The sequence below is a fragment of the Asterias amurensis genome, chromosome 8 (genome assembly GCF_032118995.1).
Source record: "Asterias amurensis chromosome 8, ASM3211899v1".
Taxonomy (NCBI): Eukaryota; Metazoa; Echinodermata; class Asteroidea; order Forcipulatida; family Asteriidae; genus Asterias; species Asterias amurensis.
In genome coordinates this window covers 19,072,760-19,098,023 of record NC_092655.1, presented here as the reverse complement: position 1 = coordinate 19,098,023, position 25,264 = coordinate 19,072,760, and the positions used below count along the sequence as shown (strand labels likewise).

The 25,264-nt window shown below is 38.3% G+C and overlaps 2 protein-coding genes across 3 annotated transcripts; one reads left to right on the top strand and one right to left on the bottom strand.

The window, feature by feature from the left end:
- Positions 1-933: 933 nt before the first annotated feature.
- On the bottom strand, positions 934-20,087 carry LOC139941248 (ectonucleoside triphosphate diphosphohydrolase 4-like). Of its 2 annotated transcripts, none has more exons than XM_071937726.1 (10): positions 19,915-20,087; positions 18,693-19,072; positions 17,248-17,398; positions 16,683-16,846; positions 16,215-16,342; positions 14,098-14,267; positions 13,587-13,917; positions 10,548-10,630; positions 6,290-6,451; positions 934-5,207 (listed from the first exon to the last, which is right to left on the bottom strand). In XM_071937726.1, exons 1-10 carry the CDS (start codon positions 19,920-19,922, stop codon positions 4,958-4,960), a joined length of 1,827 nt encoding a protein of 608 aa, XP_071793827.1. In that variant the 5' UTR covers positions 19,923-20,087; the 3' UTR covers positions 934-4,957. The 2 variants fall into 2 exon arrangements, with proteins under 2 accessions (XP_071793827.1, XP_071793826.1); XM_071937725.1 differs by having other exon boundaries at positions 16,188-16,342; positions 19,915-20,086.
- Positions 20,088-20,593: 506 nt separating this feature from the next.
- Positions 20,594-25,029, top strand: LOC139940730 (vesicle transport protein SEC20-like). Its single transcript, XM_071937098.1, has 6 exons — positions 20,594-20,685; positions 21,959-22,051; positions 22,796-22,887; positions 23,155-23,262; positions 23,683-23,798; positions 24,037-25,029. The coding sequence occupies exons 1-6, from the start codon at positions 20,602-20,604 to the stop codon at positions 24,222-24,224; spliced, it is 681 nt and encodes a 226-aa protein (XP_071793199.1). The 5' UTR covers positions 20,594-20,601; the 3' UTR covers positions 24,225-25,029.
- Positions 25,030-25,264: the final 235 nt, after the last annotated feature.

Sequence of the window (25,264 nt, the reverse complement as noted above, 5' to 3'; positions counted from 1 at the left end):
TCAAGCAAGGATTCCCCGCTAACCTGTGAAGTACGCTTGACGTAAGCACAGAATTTTCTGCTTATGGTAAGCAGAGTTATGACTTTGGGCCCAGCACATCGTGAGCTTCTAACATCGTGAGCATGTACAAAATAGTGTTGCACTTTTTGGGATTGACATTGAGTAATATTTGCATTTAAATACAAAAGGTTAGCCCCTCTTAACTAGCTATAGTAATTCAGTTTTATTGCACCTTATTAAGTTTAGCAGAAAGAAGCAGTTTTTAAATTTAAATTAAGTATAAACAGAAAATAACACAGTATAAACAGAAAAGCAAAACTTTGTTTTGTCAAGTTTCAAAAAATTTAAGTATTCAAATAGTTCGTCAAAGACGAATATGTAAAATTTGAGTAGTGAGAAAGAATACCAGTTTGTAACCAGGAAATATTTGGGCTTAAACTCCATTATTATATTGATTAACCCGAGTTATTGATCCCATTGTAAATCTCCTCCTCTTAGAAGATTACCATCTAAATAAAAATTGTGCGTAATAAAAAAAAAAAATCTTCTGCTATTACATGAGAGCATTCCTTTTGATTTCTTGACTTAACAAAATATATTATTCACCAAGAGAGGAATTTAGATGTTGAAGATATATCTGGTATCTGAGTGGTGAACTTAAAACAGTGTGTGACTTTAACCAAAAGGATTTGTTATTTAATACTATTATTGTTATTTTTTATTATTATAATTTTGTTTTGTATGCATTTATTCCTAGTTTAACTTCTCAGTATTTTACTATGTTCCATCTGTAAAAAGCACAGTCTGTTAATGACAAGGTGTCCTAAATATAGTGGAGTTCTTTGTTAGATGTTCACTAATATTATGTGATGTCAAATAATGATGCTTATGAGTTTTTCATGTTTTTTTTCTTAATTTAAAAAAAACCAAAAAATTTGGACGATTTGAAACAATTAGCTAAAACTTTCTTTCAGTTAATCTCAAAACTGCTCTCTGAACAATTTGTCTTTTACCATTTTTTGTGGGAAAAGTTTAATGTTTTGTTGTTAGTTTTTCCCTCAATCTAGAGTTTGGTTCTTTAGCTCAGGAAAGACTTCAAATATAAATTTAGCATGACTTATAAAAGAATTTCAGAGTTGTTGTTGATTTCCCGTTATTTACTAATGGCTGGAGTAAACAATGTATGACCAAGCCATAGTTTAAAAAAGGTTATTTCTTGAAGGGTTCCTGTAACTAAAAGTTTTAAATTACAATTTAATTGATTGTTATTAAAAAATTGTTATGATTAGATGTAGTGTCAGTACGGTGTAAAAAAAATAAATATTAGTCACTCGTGACATATTTTTGTACAGTATGCAAAAGAGTAAATAAAATGCACTTCAAATGCAAGTATTTTTTATCAAAAGAAAAAAAACAACAAAACTAAGAAACGGCTTGTGCGACATTATATTCCTCCAGTTTCATATACTTCTTCTTCTAGACATTTAAAGGGACATTTTGCCTCGGATCGGACGAGTTTGTCAATGAAAAGCGTTTGAAACTCTGTACTAGTGTAAAATGCATATTGTTAGAAAGAAGTTTTAAAAGTAGAATACAATGATTCACACAAATATGGCTCGAAATTGCGTGGTTTTCCCTTTACTTTGCGAACTAACACGGTCGACCATTTTGTGGATTCAAAAAATTTGACTTCACAAAATGGCATGCCGTTTTAGTTCAGGAAACACAAGGATAACCACTCAATTTCGCTGCTTATTTGTGTGGACTTTTATATTCTACATTGTAAACATCTTTCTTACAATATGCATTGTATAACTACTAGTTTCAAGCCCTTGTCATTGACCAACTTGCTCGATAGAAGGCAACCTGTCCCTTTAAGAAACGGTTTTGTTATTTTGCAAAACTACGACAGTACAAAGCACCCAGTGTGATATAGCAGTGAACCTTTTTTTGCACTGATCTGACATTGATTCTTGAAGTGTACAAAATTAATATTTAAAGCTTAACATCCCAACTTGCTGTGCAGTCATAGTATGTACAACTGTAAATAAATATATAAATAAATATTATTTCTGTGAAAAAAAAAACAAGAAAAGGAGGATCTTTGTTTTTTATGACGTTGATACATTCTGCAAAGGATTTTGTTGTCATCTTCTTTCCTGTATCTATGGCAACCAGGAATTAAATAAATCACTAGGTGAAGGCCCAGCATTCTTATCAAATTGGTCTTTATATTGAAATTTGTGTGGTTTCAGATGCATAATAACAACAGGCTTCAGGCACGAAGTCTTTTACTATTTAATTGAGAATTTGTCTCTTTCTCAAAAGCTATGTTACTTCAGAGGGAGTTGTGCTCACAATGATTTGCTTGTTTACTAGGTAAATAATGATGCTAAAAATTAAATTTAGTTATTACCAATAGTGTCCAGTGCCTTTAAGAAGGTGGTCAGTCAACATCCTACTCGCTCAAATCAAAATAAACGGAAATGGAGACCGTTTCCTGTTTCTTTAAATTATAGTATATTTATTTGTGTTTAATACCTTTTTTATACAGATGTTTTTTAAAAATAGCTTGCAAATCTTTTACAGGTGATCCCTTCATTGCAGTCTTTAGAACAACAAAAATAACAACCCTTAACTAAGCTGTACGAAATGATTTGTCATATTTTAGAAGAAATAGTTTTAACAAGAAAAGTTGTTTTATCCCCCTTAAAGCATCAATAATTCTAAAGCTGCAGTAAAAAGGGAATAATCCGCCCTAATATTTAAATAATTATTCATAATTAACCACGATCTGACAAAAATGATACCGAAAGAAAAGCTGTTTCAAGTTACAAAAAAAAGTTACTATAGATCTGAACTGTTTAGAAGACACCCCGTTTTCACATTTTGAGGGTAACCAGTGAATGGTTTTACCTAGCATTTTTTTGCAATATTTAGACTGAATTTTTTTGTGCACACTAAATGTCAATATAGATCAGCAAAGTGATGATTTTTTAGTAGCAATTGTTACATTTTGTGCAGCATTTTTGAAAAAAAAAAAAACCTAAAAATAAATAAATAAATAAACGGTTCCATTTGCATTAATGCACTGAAACAAAGGCCCTTTTTGATACCTCGGCTTCGGCTTTGGATTCGGCTTTAGGCTCCGTTCTCTCGTCTGAAGCCCTGAGCACGTACACAAAGCATGCACAATTGTGAAAACAACCGCGGGGCCAAGCTAGCCTGAGCCGAATCTGGAGCCGAAGCCATGGTTTCGAAAAGGGTCTGAATTTTCCGTCAAGAAAAGAGAAAACATTAATACTCAAAAGAGTTTGGAAGGATTAAAAGTATTTGCATTTTTTCATAGTAGGGAAGACAATTCTCTCCCCCAAAAAAGGAAGAGAAAATCAATCTGTTCTTCAATACACCGATCCAGTAGGCTCCGCCCACGATGCGCGTGTGACCAAGAACATGCGGGGCTTTCCAATGCCTTTCCGCACAACTCTGCCGCGCGCCAAGATACGCGCACACAGGTCGGACCTTATTTGTCGGACCTTTGTTGCGTTGTGATTGGTAATTACGCAAAAGTATTGAGTCTAGTTTCATAAAGCTGTTTCAGCACACAGCATAATAGTCATGTTTAGCAACAATGGGTTACCAATCAAAATATGTCTATTGCAAGTGACTGGTTCCCTGAAAACTGTTGCTTAGCAGATAAAATTGTTCACCAATTACGTGCCCAAACAGCTTTTATTAAAGGCATTGGCACTATTTGTAATTACTCAAAATAATTATTAGCATAAAACCTTACTTGGTAACAAGTAATGGGGAGAGGTTGATAGCATAAAACAGGCTCCTTCTGAAGTAATGTAGTTTTCGAGAAAGAAGTAATTTTCCACGAATTTGATTTCAAGACCTAAGATTTAGAATTTGAGGTCCCGAAATCAATCATCTTAAAGCACACAACTTTGTGTGACAAGGGTGTTTTTTTTCGTTCATTATTATCTCGCAACTTCAATGACGGATTGAGCTCAGATTTTCACAGTTTTTTAATTTTATGCATATGTTGAGATACACCAAATGGAAGACTAGTCTTTGACTATTGCCAATAGTGTCCAGTGTCTCTAAAGAAAATAAGCTTATGCCATGAAATTCAAATGCAATTTAAAGGTAGGGTCATAGACAGGTTTTTTTTGTCACCATAATGCTGATTTAAAGGCTAAATTATAAAGAAAGATAGAATAACAGTCACATGCGAAAGTTTCGGCTGAATGCAGTATTTACTTGCTGAGAAAACACTAAAATAAAATGGCGCATAATTTTTGCCAGAAATGCTGGATCATTTAGCGAGATGACAGCTGCTACCAACAGCATCTCTGGCCCAGTATTCGTGAACGGAAGCCGACCCTCAGAAATATGAGAAACAATTCATGCATTAATTGTTTCTCAGATTCAAAATGTAAAACATTACCCAGTTTCATATGTTTTGGGGTGGAAATTTATCCAAATCGTATTAATTCGAAGGGAATCCTTTCTCAAAATTATTTTTTACTATCAACAGTTGCAGTGCTTCTCACCAAGTAAGTTTAAGGTCATAACATTTTTGAGTAATCAACAACCTATGACCTTACCTTATAACAAAACAAAATATGAAAAAAGGAAAAACGCATTTTAAAACGCATTATGTTGACCTTCGGCAGAAGCTTGTACAACGCTTTCATTACCAAGTGATTTAAGCTACAACTCTGGCAACAAATTGAAGGTGTAAATTGATTTTGAATTAGTAATTTTTCCGAAATCAGTTCATTAAGATTATCTGCATGCTAAAGTATAAATGAAATAACCCAGGATACCAGTTTTTGTTTTTGACTTAATTACCTATTCCTAAGTGGAGGATGCTTTGATCATACACTAAAGTATACAGATGTCATGAGTTTGGGGAGCTTTCATTACATGACTAGGGGTGATCCTACCATTAAGGGAGCATCACAGCTCCAGTTTCCTGTATCCCATCCTGTATTTGCCCCTCCTCTGTCATGAAGTAAGCCATAGTCGGGACCCGGTAAATGCGTCTGGGACCCATCCCCCTTAGCCATCGGACATACAGCATAATGAAGATACAGACGACGACAAAGCACGTAATGAAGATATACTGGTTGGAAATCTGGGTAGCGTGGACCCACGGTGGAGGGACCTGCTTCTGGAATGCACCCTGCTGGATTTCTCTGTGGTGACAAGAAATTAAAGAACACAATTGGTTTTTACCCTTACACCGATGTGTAATAAGCACTAGATACTCGGTACTTTCCCAAGTTTTAGCTCGGTGGTCTAGTGGTAAGACATCTGGGTTTTGAAACCTTATGTAGGTAAAGTTTTTGGCCACGACATGAATCCCTACTCACTAAATATAATTTACCTGTAGAAGTTTCAGCTTCATTATTCGTCACAGAGTAATGTTTTAAGGAGTTGCATAAATCCATTGTACACGCTTAAATAATTGTGGCCTCACTGAGATGTAAATTATTTTTCATGAAACGGTTTTACTAATTTCTCAAAAACTACATCATTTCAGCAAGTAAAATTTTAGGGAAAACTTTCTACCATCACTATCTTTTGTAAAGTTTAATGTCAATCTATGGATGTTTGTGTTTTATGCCGTACAAAAATTACCCATTAAAAAATGAAACAAAAATAGTACGATTTTGTTTTGCTGTGGACATGCCGTCAGCCATTTTGAAAAGTAAGTTTTAGAATAAGACATGGGGCCTTTCTCAAACCTCGGCTTAGGCTCCGGCTTTGTGTGTTGATGTTCGTGCAAATAGGTTAAATATTTGGGTATACTTTTTGTAACACAAAACACAAGTCCACAGATTTACATTAAACTTACACCATTTGAAGATAATGATAGTAAAAAGTGTACCTTAAAATATTATTTGCTGAGGTGCTGTAGTTTTTGAGAAATGAGTAAAACAACGTCATAAAGAGACATTTTGCAAGCAAAAATAATTTTTCATCTCATTATCACCGAGACGGAAATTATTTTCATAACATTGTTTTACTCAATTTACAAATTTTTCAAAAACTACAGCAGCTCAGCAAGCTAATTTTTCAGGGAAGCTTTCTACTATCATTATCTTCAAACCGTGTAAGTTTAATGTAAATCTGTGGACATTGTGTTTTTTGTCATACAAAAAGTACATAGACCCTTTAAAGGCTGAGCTGTGTACACAGCGCATGGAGTCTTAGCTGGAGCCGGAGCCCAAGCCGAGGTTTGAGAAAGGCCCATGGAGCATGGTGTTAAACAGACCTGAGCGGTAGGAAGCGAGTACGATGCAGTATGGCACCCAGGGTCCACTGCACCTCTTTATCCTGTATAAGGCTGGCGGTGCGCAGGTAGTGGTAATCTTCTGGAAATCGGAAACCCTTATGGAGAACCGTTGTAATCCAGGCTGATTTAAAACACTGGTATCTATAAAGAAAAAGAAAAAGAAAAAAACTTATGCTTATTCATTCATTCATTCATTCATGGTTAAGAAGAAAAAAAAAAGAAAGAAAAAAACACAACAGCCCAATTGCAAGTAAATTTAAAACAATAAAAGTATACCAATTTAAGAAAACACAATGAATAACTTTGGGTTATACAAAGAGTTTACTTGAGTGGGATTTGAACAAACAACCCCTCAAAAGTTTTTTTAAAGGCAGTGGACACTATTGGTAGTTACTCAAAATAATTTTTAGCATAAAACCTTTGGTAACGAGGAGAGGTTGATATTATAAAACATTGTGAGAAATGGCTCGCTCTGAAGTGACATAGAGAAAGAAGTATTTTCCAGGAATTTGATTTCAAGACCTCAGAATTAGATTTTGAGGTCTCAAAATCAAGGCTTTCAAGCATCTGAAAGCACACAACTTCGTGTGTGACAAGGTTGTTTTTCTTTCATTATTATCTCGCAATGTTGACGACCAATTGAGTTCAAATTTTCACAGGTTTGTTATTTTGTGCATAGGTTAAGATACACCAAGTGAGAAGACTGATCTTTGACAATTTCAAAGAGACATTTAGCCTTCAAATCTCTCGAAATTGTTATGCTATTTGGAATTACACGTACCCCTTATCCTTTTTAAGAGTTGTTCATGCACATTAATGACCAGAGCCATTACCAAATGCATACAGACCCTTTAAAGGGTGTATGTACTTTTTGTAAGACAAAAAACACAATGTCCACAGATTTTCACTAAACTAACACAGTTTGAATATAATGATAGTAGAAAGCTTCCCTGATAATATTACGCGTTGAGGTGCTGTCATGAAAATAATTTTCGTCTCACGAGACGAAAATTATTTTAAGCATGTGTACAAACATATTTTCATGACTATGTTTTACTTGTTTCTCAAAAACTACAGCACCTCAGTAAGTCATATTTGGAGGGAAGCTTTCCACTACCATTATCTTCAAACCCTGTAAGTTTAATGTAAATCTATGGACATTTAAAAAAAGTACTCAAATCCTTTAAGACACCCAATGACCAGTCAAAACTCAATCCAAGTGGTCCGAATGAATAGTTCAGTATAATAGATGTTAAATTTGCATCGGGGATAAAGAATATTAATATTTTGGTTTTTACCCATACACCGATGTGTGTTAGCACTGTATACTCAGTACTTTCCCGAGTCCTGTGAAAAAAATATCACAGGCATGTTACTCGGGTGGGATTCGAACCCACGACCCTTGCAATTCTAGAGCAGTGTCTTACCAACTAGACTACCGAGGTTGCCCGGCAGCTAGAGGCAGTTCGAATCCTATGTTTTGGCAGCGGGTACCGCAACGATATAATAGATGTTAAATTTGCATCGGGGATAAAGAATATTAATATTTTGGTTTTTACCCATACACCGATGTGTGTTAGCACTGTATACTCAGTACTTTCCCGAGTCCTGTGAAAAAATATCACAGGCATGTTACTCGGGTGGGATTCGAACCCACGACCCTTGCAATTCTAGAGCAGTGTCTTACCAACTAGACTACCGAGGTTGCCCGGCAGCTAGAGGCAGTTCGAATCCTATGTTTTGGCAGCGGGTACCGCAACGATATAATAGATGTTGAATAGTTCAGTGTTGAAAAGCTTCCCCTATGTAATATGAGTTTATATGGATAAGTGCAAAGGCTGTCCGACAAGTGTCCAAGCTTACTGGTCCTTCTAGCCAGTTGTTCACTCTCTTTTCTTACTAATACTCATTTCTGCTAATTAACCATGTTTTTTGTTGTTAATGAATAGAGACAGAACTTGACAAAAGAAAACCCACATCCTAATAACAAAAGCAACAATCAAACACACAAAGATTAAACAAAAAAATCAAGAGCAAAAACTGCAAGAGATTTGAATAGAAAGTTTCAATTTTAAAAGGTGGTTTTTATGGTGTTCATTATTCTCTTTCATAAGGGAGATCCTTCAAATGGCACAGAAACTTGGATCACTGCCAAATCTTTCTGAAGACACAGTAGGAGAATTCTACTAGACGACCATGGGGAAGCTGGTACATGAGAGGCAACGTCTATATGAGGACTAATTAGAGCCAACTGAAGGATGCAATTTGTCAAAATTTACGCTCACTTCCAGAAACTATAGACAATTTTCATCTGCATCTTCCTGAAGTCTTACATTGAAGAAGGATAATCTGTTTTTGGCCCAATTAACGTTTTTGTTACTCGAGTATTAATTTGTTGTTCAACCCCAAATTACTTCAACCCCTTGTTGTTTATTATTTGATATGTGAAATAAAAAAAGGCGGGGGATACTTTTGGTAGTTGTTTAAGACCAGTATCCTCACTTGGTGATTCCCAAAATATACATAAAAATGAAAAAACTGTGAAAATTCTGGCTCAATTGGTCGTATATGTTGCAAGAAAGTGCTGAAAGAAAATAATTCCCTTGTTGCATTTCTGTGCTTTCAGATGCCTGAGAAAAGCTTCATTCTGTGTGAAAAATTACCTCTTTCTTTAATACTACAATACTTTAAAGTCACCTGGAAGTGGTATTTTGTCAAAATAAAGCTTCTGTCACTAATATATGTGTTTTGATGAATGGAATGTGAATAAACAGTTAACTAAGGTTCTAAAAAATTAGTTCTTATCTTGTTTACAAATTTAAGAGTAGGCCCCGACCCGAGAGGGCGCTGTTTGTGACGTCAATTGAGGTGCGATATTTGAATAGAAAATGCTGCACAGCGCTGAAAAAGAGGTCAGACCGGACCACTAGGCACTTTGGTCTTGTGAGTCTGACCAGCCATGCAGACTGACCTCATCTTTAGTTGTTTTGCTGCATCCAGCAGAAATACACTTGGTTGGCATTGCCGGAAAAATGCAAGAAAAAAACTTTTTTCGAAACGTCCAAACTCACGACTTGGACTTGAATGTACTTTGCACATGTGTCTAGACACTCTACGCATCAAGACAAAGTCTGCATCGCATCCCCTTAAGGTGATCCCCTAGCTGCCGCTTCCCAGGTTGTATCGTAATTTGGGTGTGATCCCTGGCTACACGGCAGTTAACGGTTGTATGGCTTCTGACTGGCACCCCCCGAACAAAGATATTGACAAAATAGGGAAACCGCCAATATAGGGCTAGATAGCTCAGTTGGTAGAGCGCTGGCACGTTAATCCGGAGGTCGTTGGTTCGAATCCCACTCTAGTCAATTCTTTGTTCAACCCCAAAAATCATTTACAAATTTACCCAGTCAGTTTCCTTTGTGGTTTATATTGATAAACATATAAATCGTTTCAAACAATTACTAAAAAAATTGTTTTATTGTTACTAAACATATACTCTTATGTTTGAAAAAACTATATTTCCAGGTGACTTTAAAGGGTGTTGTTTCAAACAATGTTTTATAGAATCAACAACTCTCCAGTGCTCTTTACTCAAGTTTATATGGTCATTAATTTCGAAGTGATTATCAAAACTAGATCCTCCCTTTGAGGTGATCCCCTGGCTGCCACTTCTCAGGTTGCATTGTCAACTTGGGCTGGGTGTGATCCCTGGCTACACAGCAGTCAATGGTTGTATGGCGTCTGACTGGCACACCAGAACAAAGATATTGACAAAATAGGAAGACTGCCAACATAGGGCTGGCTAGATAGCTCAATCTAGTTTAATTGTTTTCTTCTTTTTGCCAGCGGAACTCTTAACCGCTCGACCGTCACACCTCAATGTGTTAAAATTGCTCTTCTTGTTTTTAAATGCTTGAACCTAAACTACTCCTGAATATATTTCCACTTTACTGTCTCATTACACTCTTCCACGATTTCTCCGGTGCACACTTGAAATCACTCGCTTGATAGTTCCCCGAGCAAACAAATTCAAGGTCAAAAAGCTTTCAGTGTAGCCTGGCCAATGATTTGGAACAATCTCCCTACTGCTTAAGGAATCTGTTACTCTATCTGCATTTCGTTACTCCACAAGACTCACCATTTTCCATGTTAATTGCTTTCTATTGCATTATGATCTTGATGGAATAGCGCGTTACAAATTTTAATTGTTATGTTATGTTATATAAAGATCACTTACTTTAATCTGTGGGCGTCAGCCTTTGTGTACAGGCCTTTGTCATAATGCTCTTGTATTAAGGACCACCTGGTTGCACAGTAATCCTTCAAACAGAAAAACATGACGAAAGAACTCTCTGTAAATATTTAGAGTTTTATATGTAGGAGGATAAAAACCACAAGAGAATTTATTCCAGGGAAAACCCTCGCAGTCGGGCAGGGACTAAAAACCCAATCCATGTAGTGCCCCGGTTGGATTCAAACCAGGGTCCTAGAGGCGGAAGGCGAAAAAATCTCATCCCCGTCAAAGTTACCATAGAGTGGAGTATTTTGATGGAGTTGGAACTGAACCCCCAAACAACCCACTCTTAGCATGAGGCCAGGCATACCAATCTCCTCACATTCAAAACATTTACGTGTTGAGACACCATAGAGTGGAGTATTTTGATGGAGTTGGAACTGTACCCCTAAAAAACACATTTTTAGCATGAGGCCAGGCATACCAAGGTCAGCAGAGTCCACACATTTGGGTGTTGAGTTACTTTAGAGTGGAGTATTTTGATGGATTTACTGTATCCCAAAACAACCCACTCTTAGCATGAGGCCAGGCATACCAAGGTCAGCAGAGTCCACACATTTGGGTGTTGAGTTACTTTAGAGTGGAGTATTTTGATGGATTTACTGTATCCCAAAACAACCCACTCTTAGCATGAGGCCAGGCATACCAAGGTCAGCAGAGTCCACACATTTGGGTGTTGAGTTACTTTAGAGTGGAGTATTTTGATGGATTTACTGTATCCCAAAACAACCCACTCTTAGCATGAGGCCAGGCATACCAAGGTCAGCAGAGTCCACACATTTGGGTGTTGAGTTACTTTAGAGTGGAGTATTTTGATGGATTTACTGTATCCCAAACCACCCACTCTTAGCATGAGGCCAGGCATACCAAGGTCAGCAGAGTCCACACATTTTGGTGTTGAGTTACTTTAGAGTGGAGTATTTTGATGGATTTACTGTATCCCAAAACAACCCACTCTTAGCATGAGGCCAGGCATACCAAGGTCTGCAGAGTCCACACATTTGGGTGTTGAGTTACTTTAGAGTGGAGTATTTTGATGGATTTACTGTATCCCAAAACAACCCACTCTTAGCATGAGGCCAGGCATACCAAGGTAAGCAGAGTCCACACATTTGGGTGTTGAGTTACTTTAGAGTGGAGTATTTTGATGGATTTACTGTATCCCAAAACAACCCACTCTTAGCATGAGGCCAGGCATACCAAGGTAAGCAGAGTCCACACATTTGGGTGTTGAGTTACTTTAGAGTGGAGTATTTTGATGGATTTACTGTATCCCAAACCACCCACTCTTAGCATGAGGCCAGGCATACCAAGGTCTGCAGAGTCCACACATTTGGGTGTTGAGTTACTTTAGAGTGGAGTATTTTGATGGATTTACTGTATCCCAAACCACCCACTCTTAGCATGAGGCCAGGCATACCAAGGTAAGCAGAGTCCACACATTTGGGTGTTGAGTTACTTTAGAGTGGAGTATTTTGATGGATTTACTGTATCCCAAACCACCCACTCTTAGCATGAGGCCAGGCATACCAAGGTCAGCAGAGTCCACACATTTTGGTGTTGAGTTACTTTAGAGTGGAGTATTTTGATGGATTTACTGTATCCCAAAACAACCCACTCTTAGCATGAGGCCAGGCATACCAAGGTCTGCAGAGTCCACACATTTGGGTGTTGAGTTACTTTAGAGTGGAGTATTTTGATGGATTTACTGTATCCCAAACCACCCACTCTTAGCATGAGGCCAGGCATACCAAGGTCAGCAGAGTCCACACATTTGGGTGTTGAGTTACTTTAGAGTGGAGTATTTTGATGGATTTGGTCCTGTGCTCCTGGTTCAGGAGGAATTAATGTTTAATGTACAAAGAATGTTCATATTGGTTTTACCCTAATATATCTGATGTGTGTAAACACTGTCCCTGAGTCCTGTGAACAAAATTTCCTGTAGGCATATTAATCTGGTGGGATTTGAACCCACGACTTTGGCAATTCTAGAGAAGTGTTTTACCAACTAGACCACCAAGATTGCCGGGTAGCTAGAGGCAGTTCAAATCCTGTATTTAAGCAGAGGGTACCACATGATTTATTTAAAGCATTCAAAATTTCTTTTATTTACATGTTACTCAAACATTTGAATTTGTACACACAATGAATACACCAAAAAGACACGGACACTTGTCCAAGGATCCCAGTGAAAATTCCATGCCTGTTCCTTGGATGCGAAGGCCATTGTTTCCATGAACAAAATTTGGGGGGGGGGGGCTAATCATCCTTACTCGCAGCTAAGAGCTGAATTGCGAAAGATGCAGCTGCAATGTGTTCGAGAAGCAGGCATGCAAGAGTGCATTTGGCTGCCAGCTTATTAACCCATTATGACCATGGAGCACAGCGAAGATCAAAAGCCTTATATTTTTCACGAGGGAGGAAAACCGGATGGTCTGGAAAACCCTCATGGCACAGCAGAGAACCAAGGCAAAACTCAACTCACATATGGCCTCGGCCTGGAATCGAACCGGGGTCACCTTGGTGAGAGGCGAGCGCTTCATGCACAAGCAACCAAGCCCCCTGGTTATTGCTTGGTGCCCTTGGTGCCCTCTGCCCAGTACAAATTTAATATTTCATCATAAGGTGCCCTTTACCAGATAGAAAATGCCCTGGTGCCCTTGCCTTTTCAAAAAATAAGTATACAGGCCTGAAATTAAAAAACGACTCAAAAACACATTGGAGCCATTGGATGATTCCATGTACACAACAAACTTGTCTGCCGTGACACTACCTTGCCTTGTTTTGACAAATTGGGGGGGGGGGAGACACACTTATTTTTGAATTGATTCTGCAAAGCATCCAATAAATAACCATATTGGACTTGTATATTACATTTTAGAGCGTCACTGCATTAGACTTGCCAAGATAAACAATGACACGTGGTCCACCAATCAAATGACAAGGATCTGTGTGTTTGGTAAACACTAAAATTATATTTACCTTTGCAGCTAATTCAAATTTGACATAATTGTACATCCCTCCGATGCGCAGCACATCTTCCATACAGTACCAATATTCGGAGAACCCGTAAAACTCACTATTTCGAAACTCAATTTCCGGCTGGAAGATGCCATTAAATGAGCATGGCTGCTTGGCACACGGACTGCTGAGATTGAGGAGGGGCACCAGGGAAGCCTGGCATTGTTTAAAGTCACCGGTTCCCTTTAGGTGGATGGTTTGGCCGTTGTGGGATACCTGGTCTTGCATGTTGACTGGTAGACATGGGTCAGAAATCGCGGATTTTTCTTGGAGACCAGGGGAATTGGCAATGCTGGAAAGAAAAAAAAATAATAGTTTGGAAGACACTCAAAATGATGATTGCTTTCCAATATAATTGTATCAATCTTCCGATCCATTAAGCTCCGCCCCATTGCGTATTGACCAATCACAACCAATTGCGCAACCAAAAGTATGACACTATAAAAGCCAATCAAATAACATATTCCCTCACCTTTTGTTAACGGGGAGCGAGGCATTAAGAAGAGCTTTCTCGTATCGAGTTCTGGCGGCGTTGCCCCCAAACCCAAGGAATGTAGTGACATAAACCCTGTACACATGCTCAATTTTATGGACATCACAGCCGAGGTTGAACTCCGCCAGCATGCCCTTAGCAACATCCTCCTAGAATTAAAAGAAAGAAAAAAAAAAGAGATTTGATTAATGTGATAATTCCTGAAAAGTGGATTGTAGGTCAGGGGCAGATTTCAAAAAGAGCCAAGATTGTTGTTAGAATTTGGGGTCTCAAAATCAAGCATATGAATGCACTCAACTTCGTGTGACTGGGGTGTTTTTTCTTTAATTGTTATCTCGCAACTTCGATGACCGATTGAGCTCAAACTTTCACAGGTTTGTTATTTTATGCATATGTTGAGATACACCAAGTGAGAATACTGGTCTTTGGCAATTACCAATAGTGTCCACTGTCTTGAAAATTCAGGAGGATTACAGACTAAGTTCATCACTAGAAATACAACACTACAGGTTTTGGGCACAATGTGGACTATTTCTTTCTCCCTCTCCTTTGATGACTGTTTTAACTTCTTTCAAAAAACAATTTGAAGGCTCAAAGAGGTTTGAGAAAAATACTAAAATCAGAAAAAAATCCAGAGAACTCATGGGCCTGAAAAATATATAATTGAAGGCACTGGACACCTTCGGTATTTGTCAAAGACCAGTATTCTCACTTGGTGTATTCAAACATGGGAATAAAATAACCAATCGTGAAAATTTGGGTCAATTGGTCATTGAAGTTGCAAGAGAATAATGAAAGAAGAAACAAAATTGTTGCATTACCTTTGTGTGCTTTCAGACATATAATAAAAGACTTCAGCTGAGGTTTTTTATTATTTGAGTGATATTTTACCTCTTTCTCAAAAACTATGTCACTTCATAGACAGCCGTTTCTCACAATGTTTTATACTATCAACAGATCTCCATTGCTCGTTACCAAATAAGTATTTAGGCTAACAATTTTAAGCACCGTTTTCTGTTTAAGCAGCTCTATGAAATTGAGCCTGGATCACAGACAAACATGTTCAATTTTGCTAACATGTTGTATGTTTAATGGTTCGTACAAACTGTACTACTTGTGCAGTTTGGCGCAATGATGACGCAATGATGGAATGTTTGTCTACCAGCCAAAGTTTTGTGCAAAACTTACATCATTAGTGCGGTCCAAAGCAAGTCATAAAAGGCAGGTTAGCACAAATGCCAATGGTCCTAAACAGGCCAGGGTAGCAGGCACAAACATGATGCAGCAAAAATGTTAGAAGCTAGTTTGATAAAGAGCATAGACAATGGGAGACTTTCGAGGACTCTAGGATGCAGCAGGACTTGCCAGGCAAATTTAATTTCTTTACGGTAATGAGCGCATGCTCAGGACTATGTGAGCAATGGAGATTTGCATGGTAAGTCTGCTGCCACCTAGCGTTCAAAAGTCTTACATTAACAGCTCTGATGTCACCAAGCTCACAGTCCATTCTATGTAGCTATGATGGTGATTTGTTAGGGTGTTCAACTGAGTGTGGGTTCGAGTCCCTGAGCAAGACACTTAACTATAATTGCTTCACTCCACTCAGGGGTAAATGGGTACCTGTGAGGTCAGAGATGGTTCTACTTGTGATTGATTTAGCTGAGGGGCACGTAAATCCGGAAGTCGTTGGTTCGAATCCCACTTTAGTCAATTCTTTGTTCAACCCTAAAAATCAAGCACATATTTATTGTACAGGCTGTATACTCTCCAGGGAGCCAAGATGGTTTAAGGAATGAATTAAATCCCGGTGAAGAGGGGTAATAATGTTAGAAGCACTTTGAGAGGCTCTTCAGGTGTGAGAAGTGCAATATAAAAACTAATTATTATGAAACAGAGACTGCTGGATAGCTTTGAGAAAGTTGCAATTCTAGAGCAATAGCTGGTTTTAATCATAATAAGGTTACCAGCCATCAGAAAAGATTGTCACAGCAAAGGGTTTTGATTTTAGTTAAGTATGCCAGATTCATGCTTTCAGCAAAAACTGTTTGAGTCTTCAGATATAAAATAACCTCTGGGCCTGGCTTGTTGAAGCTTACGGTGTGAGGGACCTCAAATGCGATCTGCGCCGAGCCCCCGCCCATGTCCAGGATACCAACGGTGCGCTTACGCAGGACGCTTATCGGTCCGCTTTCTCCCGTCACATCCACCTCGACCATCGGATCACCTGTGAAATAAAATGAAGGAAAGATTCGTTAATGAGATTCGAATTGGTTATTTCACTTTAGATGGCGCTCAAAATTTTTCCGCAAAGGTTATTTAAAAAAAAAATATATATCAGGACAATGGCCTTGAATCATGGGTTACACAATAACCCTCGAAAAAAAAAAGATCTTACAGGACAAGTTTCCCTCTTTGTACAGGTGAACAAAATTTCTTTCATTTCAAAGTTCTAAGCATGCTCACATTTCCATGGATTTAATTTGTAAGTCTGCTGCCACCTAGAGACCCAAAAGGTCTCCCATTATTGTTAACATTTATTGAACACAAGATAACTTTCTGCTTACTGTCATCACCGTGGTCGAACCTGCCCAGGACATAGTTGATTCCAATCCAGGCGTACACGCCCTCTTGTTTGCCACTAATCACTTCAACCTGAGGGTCTGAGAAGAGGAACTTGTAATCTTTTGGAATGTCCGTCTTTAGATCTTGGAGGATGGCTTCTTGCTGGCTGTAAAAAAAAAAAATAATATGAAAATAGTTAAGTTAATTAATATTAGAGTGTCATTGCCGAGTGGTTAAGAGCATCAAATTCAAGTTCTGGTGCTAAGTCACTGGAGTATGGGTTCGAATCCTGGTCGTGACACTTGTGTCTTTGAGCAAGATACTTTACTATAATTGCTTCTCTTCACCCAGGGGTATAAATGGGTACCTGCAAGGGTAGAGGTTGATATTGTATATGAACAAGCCTTAACGCGCCACGGCAACTTGGGGCTGTACACTCCCCAAGGAGCTGAAAAAGATTAAAGGGATGTGATTGGCCAAATGACCAGGGTACTAGTGTAATGCACATTGAGAGGTTATTGTGAAATGTGCTGTATAAGAATTTGTTATTGTTATTATTATTAATACCTTAATGGAAGCATTCTCATCCCTGCTGTTGCTAAAATATAGAGCGGCGATTCTGGAAGCTTAGCTTTGGGAATGTGACTTGCAGCATAGTCTAGTAGGGGCTTAAGATATTCACTAGCTTCAGACGGGTTGTTTGCTAGCGTGGCAAGACCTGTAACCGATGAAAATATTAAAACACATGTAATGGAATAATAACAGTATTGGAATAACTAGTACAGGCATGACAGGCAACTGTAACTACACTGAAAAAGAGAAATCTACAAAATTTCAATGTATTCATATAGTATTTTTCAATTTTGAATGGTAACACTGAAAAAAAATCTAAAAAAATCAGCTGATCCGAGGAAAAGTTACATGCCTGCTAGTAGGGTTGGGACATTTAACTTGTTATTTTTTTAACCGTAAATAGAAAATAAAAAATCTGTTTCCAAATTTCTAAGAACCATTTGAGTTAGGAAAAAAAGTGGGAACATTTTGAATACAAGAGATTTTTAAGCTTTTCAAAAATAAATCACATTTTTTCAAATTTTTACCCCAAAAATTAAATCATGCCTGAAGTTTCTTATTGGATAAAGGAAACTGAAAGCAAAAAAATAATAATAAAACAAATCTATAAAAAATAAATAAAGAGTTGTTATGATTGACACCCGGCTTCTATTGCTGTATTGTCTTAAATCTGAATAATCCCCCAACATTTCTTTATAATGTAAATGCAGTCTACTACTATTCGTTACATTTTGTTTGGTAGTCTGCTACACCTGTTGTTTATGCTGTTGTGACTGTGAAGAAGTGGTGAAGTGCAATTGCCCAGTGTTTTTATTTTATTTTCAATCCTTATCGATATTTGTACATCTGCTCCACAAGTGGGCTAATTGGATTTGGCAGACTGCATACAGAATTGGTAAGAAACAAAAGTCATGGAGATCACAGATTTACATAAAACTTATAGACGGTCTAATGATGATGATAGTTCAAAATACCCTTGAAATATTTACGTCTGAAATGTCATATTTGAGAAATAAATAAACTAACTTTGCTTTAGTTTATCGCTCAGTGAGCATTTTATTCATTTTTATTTTGGCATCAATGCAATGCAAAATTTGTTATCAGTTTTAGACTATTCTCTCGTAACCCAGATGGCCAATTGATCTCAAACTTCTACAGGTTTGTCATTTTATGTACATGTAAATGGTGGATCACATAAAGTGCTTACACTACCAGCAACTGTTTTGTCAGTAAAAACCAATTAAATAATGTTCCTTTAATTGGTTTTTAAACTGGAGTCAAACTAGTCTTTGGCTATTGTTAACTTTTTTAATGTAGTCGCGGATAGGCCTATATCGAAACACAAACTACCGGAGAAGCTGTATCACACAAACATCTGGCTCAAAACATCAGGGCAAAATTTAATGACTCGAGTATTACTTAAGCATTCCTCGGCTTACCTGGTTTTATTTTCATCACCACCGGCTTTCGATGTGAGTCTCTCATCTGATGGATCTTAAGTAGTTTATTTGTATCACCGATATGCCTTGGCCAAAAGTACACATAAACCCTTGTCCCACTGCTCCCGGCATCCACTACGACCCCATAATATAGATTTTTGTCCTTGATATCGGTGACCTCTAGTAGTTCATATTTATTAATAAGTTCATTTAAGGGGTCATCTAGGATTTGGGTCATTCGAAACTCGAGGTAGACAATGAGGATCAGACCCATGCAGGCTAGGCCGATGATCAGACAAGCGACGTAGCGGGAAAATTTGGCATTTAGACGAAGGTTGATGTGCCATGATGCCGGTAGATGCAGGCAGAGTGCATTCCATCTGAAATGTTTTCAAAAGAAATCAAACAATCATGACACAAAAACAGAGTTTGCAGCAATCGGTCCAAACACGTAACAATCGGTCGTTCACGCACTGAACATCTTTGCGCGATCGACAAATCACACTACTACCTAGTATTTTTTTTGCGCGATCGGCCGATTGTGCAGGAATGGTTTTGCGGGATCGGCTGATTTTGCAGAATTGGTTTTGCGTGAAACCATTCCTACACGATTGGCCAAACACGCAAAACCATTCCTGCATAATCAGCCGATCCGGCAAAGCCATTCCTGCAAAGCCATTCCTGCATGATGAAATGAACGCGCAAAAAACCATACCTGCACGATCGGTCGATCGCGCAAATAAACTCGATCCGACGTTTGCGCAAAGATGTTCGTTGCCCGATTGACCGATTGTTGCGCGATCGACCGATTGCTGCGCGTACAACAGATCTTTCACTTGCACAGCGCGATCGGTTGATTATATCATACAGATTGACCAATCGCGCCAAACATCCTCAGTGTTAATTATTTTATTTTATTTTTAAGGAGGAATTTTTTTACATCAAAACAAATTCTGAAATTTAAAAGAAAACCTTACCAAGCAAGTACTTTAGTTTTTCACGTTTATGCCACAGTACAAACCATACATCCACATATTTTCGAACATAATAATATCCCAAAGTATGTTTATAATTCGACGTGCCGGCAACACACCTCCCTGCCCCCCCCCCCCCCCCCCCGAACATGGAGTAAAATTTCCTCCATCATGATCCGGACACCCGCCTCCTGACGCTTAACACACAAATATAATCAAAACATATGCTTCTCTAGTCTTAATCTTACCTAGCCATATGATATTCAATTTGTTGATCCAATGGAGTTCAAACATCTAGCAAAAGACAGCAAATTGAAACAGAAAACAAATTCATTTCGATGGGTTTCTTTTCGCCATTCCAACTCGCCGACGTGTGGATGACTACGTGTGTGAAAAATGAAAAAAATTGTAACATGCATATTCGTCTGGTACACGAACACTTGCCATCCTAATACACATGGTATGGTAAAGAGAGCCAGACTATTTTGGAGAATGTCTGCACTTTTCAAAACAAAAAAGTTAATGACACGTGTCAATCAAGAGACTCGCGACATAGGGCCGGGTGTATAATTTGAGAAAAAGAGGAACAATTAATTTCAATAAAACGTTTTAAAGTGTTTTAATAATTTAAACAAACAACTATCTCAGATCACTTTTGCTGATTGATTTGTTTTTTTGGGGGATTAGGAACGACCACAAGTTGACACTATTTTGGTGTTTTACCAATAATTCGTCAACGAGCGTCAAGTAGGTTGGTTTCTCGTTTGACGGTCTTTGTTCAATAAAGTATAGATGTGGAGTGCATAAGGTCAGTGGTGCAGACTTTGGTAAGTCAATGCGGTCGTTGACATAATTATATTTTTCGTGCTGGCATAAAATTTAGAGCTGAGCTCAATTTTAGGGTTAACGAACTTTTACACACGTAAACAAACAAAATGGCGATCGGCAATAATGTGCAAGCTGGGAATGTTGCAAAGGAAATCATTGCAACTGACCTCCAAATCAATGGCCTTGTCCAGGTGAGTATTACACTGAAATGCTGAACATGTAAAGGCACTCCCATGTAAAGAATGCATTATTAAAATTGTCAAACTCAAACAATTTGTTTTGATAAAAAGAATTGTCACTGTACTGTCAGTCGTGGACATGCATGGTGATGGGATGAACTTGAATTTGATTCTTATTATGAAGGCATCATCCATAGATCATGACATGATTGATGATCTCAGAATCAGATGATGATGATCATGATAGGTTTGTGACAAAAAAAATGAAAATTAATGGATTTCAATGAAACTGAAACTACTGGAAAGCTCTTGAAGAGACCTTTCAAATGACACCAAGATCATCTTTCTAAGACCAACAAGACCAGTAGTAATAAATAATAAGAAAGTTATGACATTTGTTGTGTCACCAAATTAGCCTAATTAGCGTCCAATGGACTTCCATTGAAAACAAGACACTAGCCCCATAACTGAAGCTGCAGTGCTAGCACTCGCAGCAGAATTACACCGCAAACTCATGGGGCATGTGGGGCAGGATACTGTGGGCATGGATTAGGTTAGGGACGAGGAATGTGTGATTATGACATAGATAGAGTAGACATGAAATGTCCTCATAAATAATTGATTACCATTAATTTTAAAAGATAGGTGACAAGTGAAATCTTGTTTGCTATAAATGATTATTATTAATAACTTACTTATTTAAAGCCATTGGACCCTTTTGGTAAACAGTGTTGTGCAAGGCCCACACTTCTTGTATCACAACTTCTGTATCAAATAACAAACCTGTGAAAATTTGGGCTTAATCGTTCATTGGAGTCGGGAGAAAATAACGGGAAAACCCACCCTTGTATCCGCGCATTTCGCCGTGTTTAAAATAAATCCGTAATTCTCGTTACCGAAAGGGTCCATTGGCTTTAACCAAAATATAATATTTAGAAATAAAAAAAACCAAGTTCCTGTCGTGCCATCATCCTATTTTGATCCCTACATTTTTTAATTTAGGAAAAGTTTCCGTATGGCGCCACCAATTTTTCATTCGACATGAAATAATATAGAATCTAATTTACCTCAATGAGATATCCCTTTTTGTGAAAATTGGTGAAAAAGTGGTGGCGCCATAAAGAAAGTTATCTTTAAATTCCTCCATTTAACGGCGAGATCCACAGTGAACAGCAGTACCTCCATGACCTCTATAGCCCCCCCCTCGCGTTGAGATGGTAGCAAGGTCCAATTTATTTGTGGAATTTGAATGTTGTTGACATCTTTTTATATGTTTGTCCTTCAGGATATCCGGAGTAATTGCCAGTCAGTTGATGACATGAACAAAGTCAACCAGAAGATTAAAGAACAAATGAAGATTACACAGACAAGAATAAGTGTAAGATTTAAGCCTTGGCCCAGTTTCATAGAGCTGCTTAAAGAAACTGGACACTATTGGTAATTGTCAAAGACCAGTATGCTCACTTTGTGTGTCTCAACCTATGCACAAAATAACAAACCTGTGAAAATTTGAACTCAATTAGTCGTCGAAGTTGTGAGGTAATATTAAATGGAAGAAAAAACACCCTTGTCACAAGTTGTGTGCTTTCAGATGCTTGATTTCGGGACCTCAAACTCTAATTCTGAGGTCTCAAAATCATATTTGTGGTAAATTACTTTTTTCTCAAAAACTATGTACTTCAGAGGGAGACGTTTCTCACAATGTTTTATGCAGTCAAAATCTCTCCATTGCTAGTTATAAAGTAAGTTTTTATGCCAACAATTATTTTGAGTAATTAGGGCCTACCAATAGTGTCCACTGTCTTTAAGCAAAAAAAAATAACTGCTGAGCTCAAACAAATTATGCTCCAAAATAGGATTACCAGCTAAAATAACACTTTATATGTACGACATGTTACTGTTATCCTGCTCAGCAGACAAATGTTAAGCAGTATTTTATGCCTGAGCAGCTCTATGAAATTGGACCCTAGTTCATGCTTCACACGGCAGCGATTGCGAAGTGGGGCAAAAAAATCTCTGGTCCAGAAGACATTTTGAGATACTGGTCCAGTGGTCTTGTGTATTTTCCTCCAAATTTTAAGCCCTTATCTAGATAAAACAAAATTAAACTTTTTACTTGCAGGATTTGGAACGAATAGCCAATGAACAAGACAAGGAAACAGACAGATTAGAGATTCTGAAAGAAGTGGAAAGTTTTCGTAAGCAGTTGTCAAGGTAACACTCCAACAAAGGCAATGATCCGAGGTCGGTTTATTGTCGGTTGCACTATGGTCGTGCGATGGAAATCTTAGCGCGCTCAGCGATGACTATAAACTGTGGTTTTTGGACCGGCCTATATACAGACCAATCCTAAGCTGTACACCAATGTCGACTCTAGTCACCCACCTGAACTTGCTGAAAGATGAAACTTTAATGGAATGAATGGAATTAAAAGAATTAAACAAAGTTTAATTTGATTTTGTATACTTTTTTTTGATTTAGCACACAGACATCCATAAGGAAAGCCAACTTGTCTTGCAAGATGGCAATTGACCGTAGTGAACGAGAAAGTTTGTTTCACGGAAGTACGGATCCAGATTTACGCAAAAGGTAAAACAAAAAGTATTTCTGGAAAACTTATAGTGAAGGGCTTTTCAGGTTGCATCTTCTGAACTGTGGACTTGATTCCCCCCCCCCAATAATGTCAAAGAAAATTCCTCCCTAGAACAGCGCAATCTATTCTTACAACAGGGCTCAATTTCATAGAGCTGCTAATAACCAGAAAATATTGCTTAACACTTTTCTGCTGAGCAGAAATGAGCAGAGCAGGATACCCAATTGAGACCAAATTGAACTCGAATTTTCATGGGTTTGTTATTTTATGTATAAGTTGGGACACACCAGTGAGAATACTGGTCATTGACAATTACCAAACGTGTCCACCAGTGCCTTTAAATCTCACTCTAGTCAACTTTCTTCAACCCCTAATTAATTGATAAAATTGTGGAATTTTTTTCTCCTTTCTCGCAGATTAAATAAAGAGAACCTGGCTAAGACAGCGACTAGCATCACTGATAACCTGATGTCATTGAACAGAATGATGGCTGCTAATGTAGCACAGAGTGGGCTCTCAAATCAAGTTCTAGGTAAAGTTCAAGCCCTTCAAACATCTACTTATCTATTTTCTGGACCTCGTTTCAGTGAGCCCACAATCAAAACTATCATGTCTGCAAATACGAAAAGCGCAGGGGAAAGGGACATTTAAATACCCAACTCCCTTCAAAACTTTTTTCAAGCAGTCTCTAAAACTTCAGGGAAATTCAAACACTGTTTATATGCGAAATGTACTACAGTTGAAACATACGTTTGTGTGATTTCTTGCAGTTAAGTCTTCAGCAACTATCTCTGACACCCACGAGGAGTTTAAAGGCATGGGAGGAGTGATCCAGACCAGTCGAAGTTTGCTGACCAAATACAACCGACGAGAGCTGACAGACAGGCTTCTTATATTCCTTGCAGTTGCCCTTTTCCTTGCGACGGTGCTGTACATACTCAAGAAGAGAATATTTTGATGATAAACATGACGAGGGGGAGGGGGAGGGGGAAAGGGGCTTCGGCAGAAGGCTGGGGAGTAATTTTTAGTAATTTGGGGTGTCGTGGCCCTGGGACGGTTGTGGCCGAGCGAAAAAGAGCATCAGACTCAAGTTCTGGTGGTTAAGTCATCGGGATGCGAGTTCGAATCCCGGTCGTGACAATTGTGTCCTTGAGCAAGACACTTAACCATAAGCTTCTCTCCACCCATGGGTAAAATGGGTACCTGTGAGGGCAGAGATTTTTTATGTGAATGATTAGCTTGGTGCGCGGCAACTCGCAGCACCGGCTGTATACTCCCCCTGTCCCCTCTCAATACCTTCTCAGTTCACAAAATTTCACCCTGGCATTTTCTCAAGGCGCAGAATTCCATGATTTCTTCCATGATTCAGCTGACAGTTGCAGCCTGCTAAGAGAGCATCTCAAAAAGTGGAACAGTATGAACGTTCTAATTGGATCGGATAAAGTATTCCAGCGTGTGCACATGGACCGTTCCAGTGGACTGCCGGAACATTCCATTGGAACATTAAAGATATTAATTCCCTATTTACTCATGTAGGACTGCTCCTGTCCTTCGGTACAGTGGTGCGGTCCAGTGGACTGTGGGCATGTGCCAATGGGAAGTCTTTTGCGCCCTAAAAGGCTCAGACTTGTGAGATGGTCCGTGACCTTTGACCTATTCATCTCTAATCTAAGAAAAATTGTTAACTTGCCATTCCTGCTGTCCGTATACATGTAATGTATATATGTATTTGCTTGTTCTAATAAGTATATGAAATTAAAAACAATGAATCTTGTTAATTGATGGGTTTTGATTATGTTGTTATTGACAGATATGGAATTAAACAATAATGGCATGTCGTGACCGAGTGACTAACAGCACCAGATTCAAGCTCTGGTGTTTGATCAGCAGAGTGTGGGTTTGAGTCCCGGTCGTGACACTTGCTACGTTAAAAATTGGGGAGGTAGTGCTTTCTGCTCTACCAGTCAGGCTTCGGATTGACGATACCCAAGCCTACAT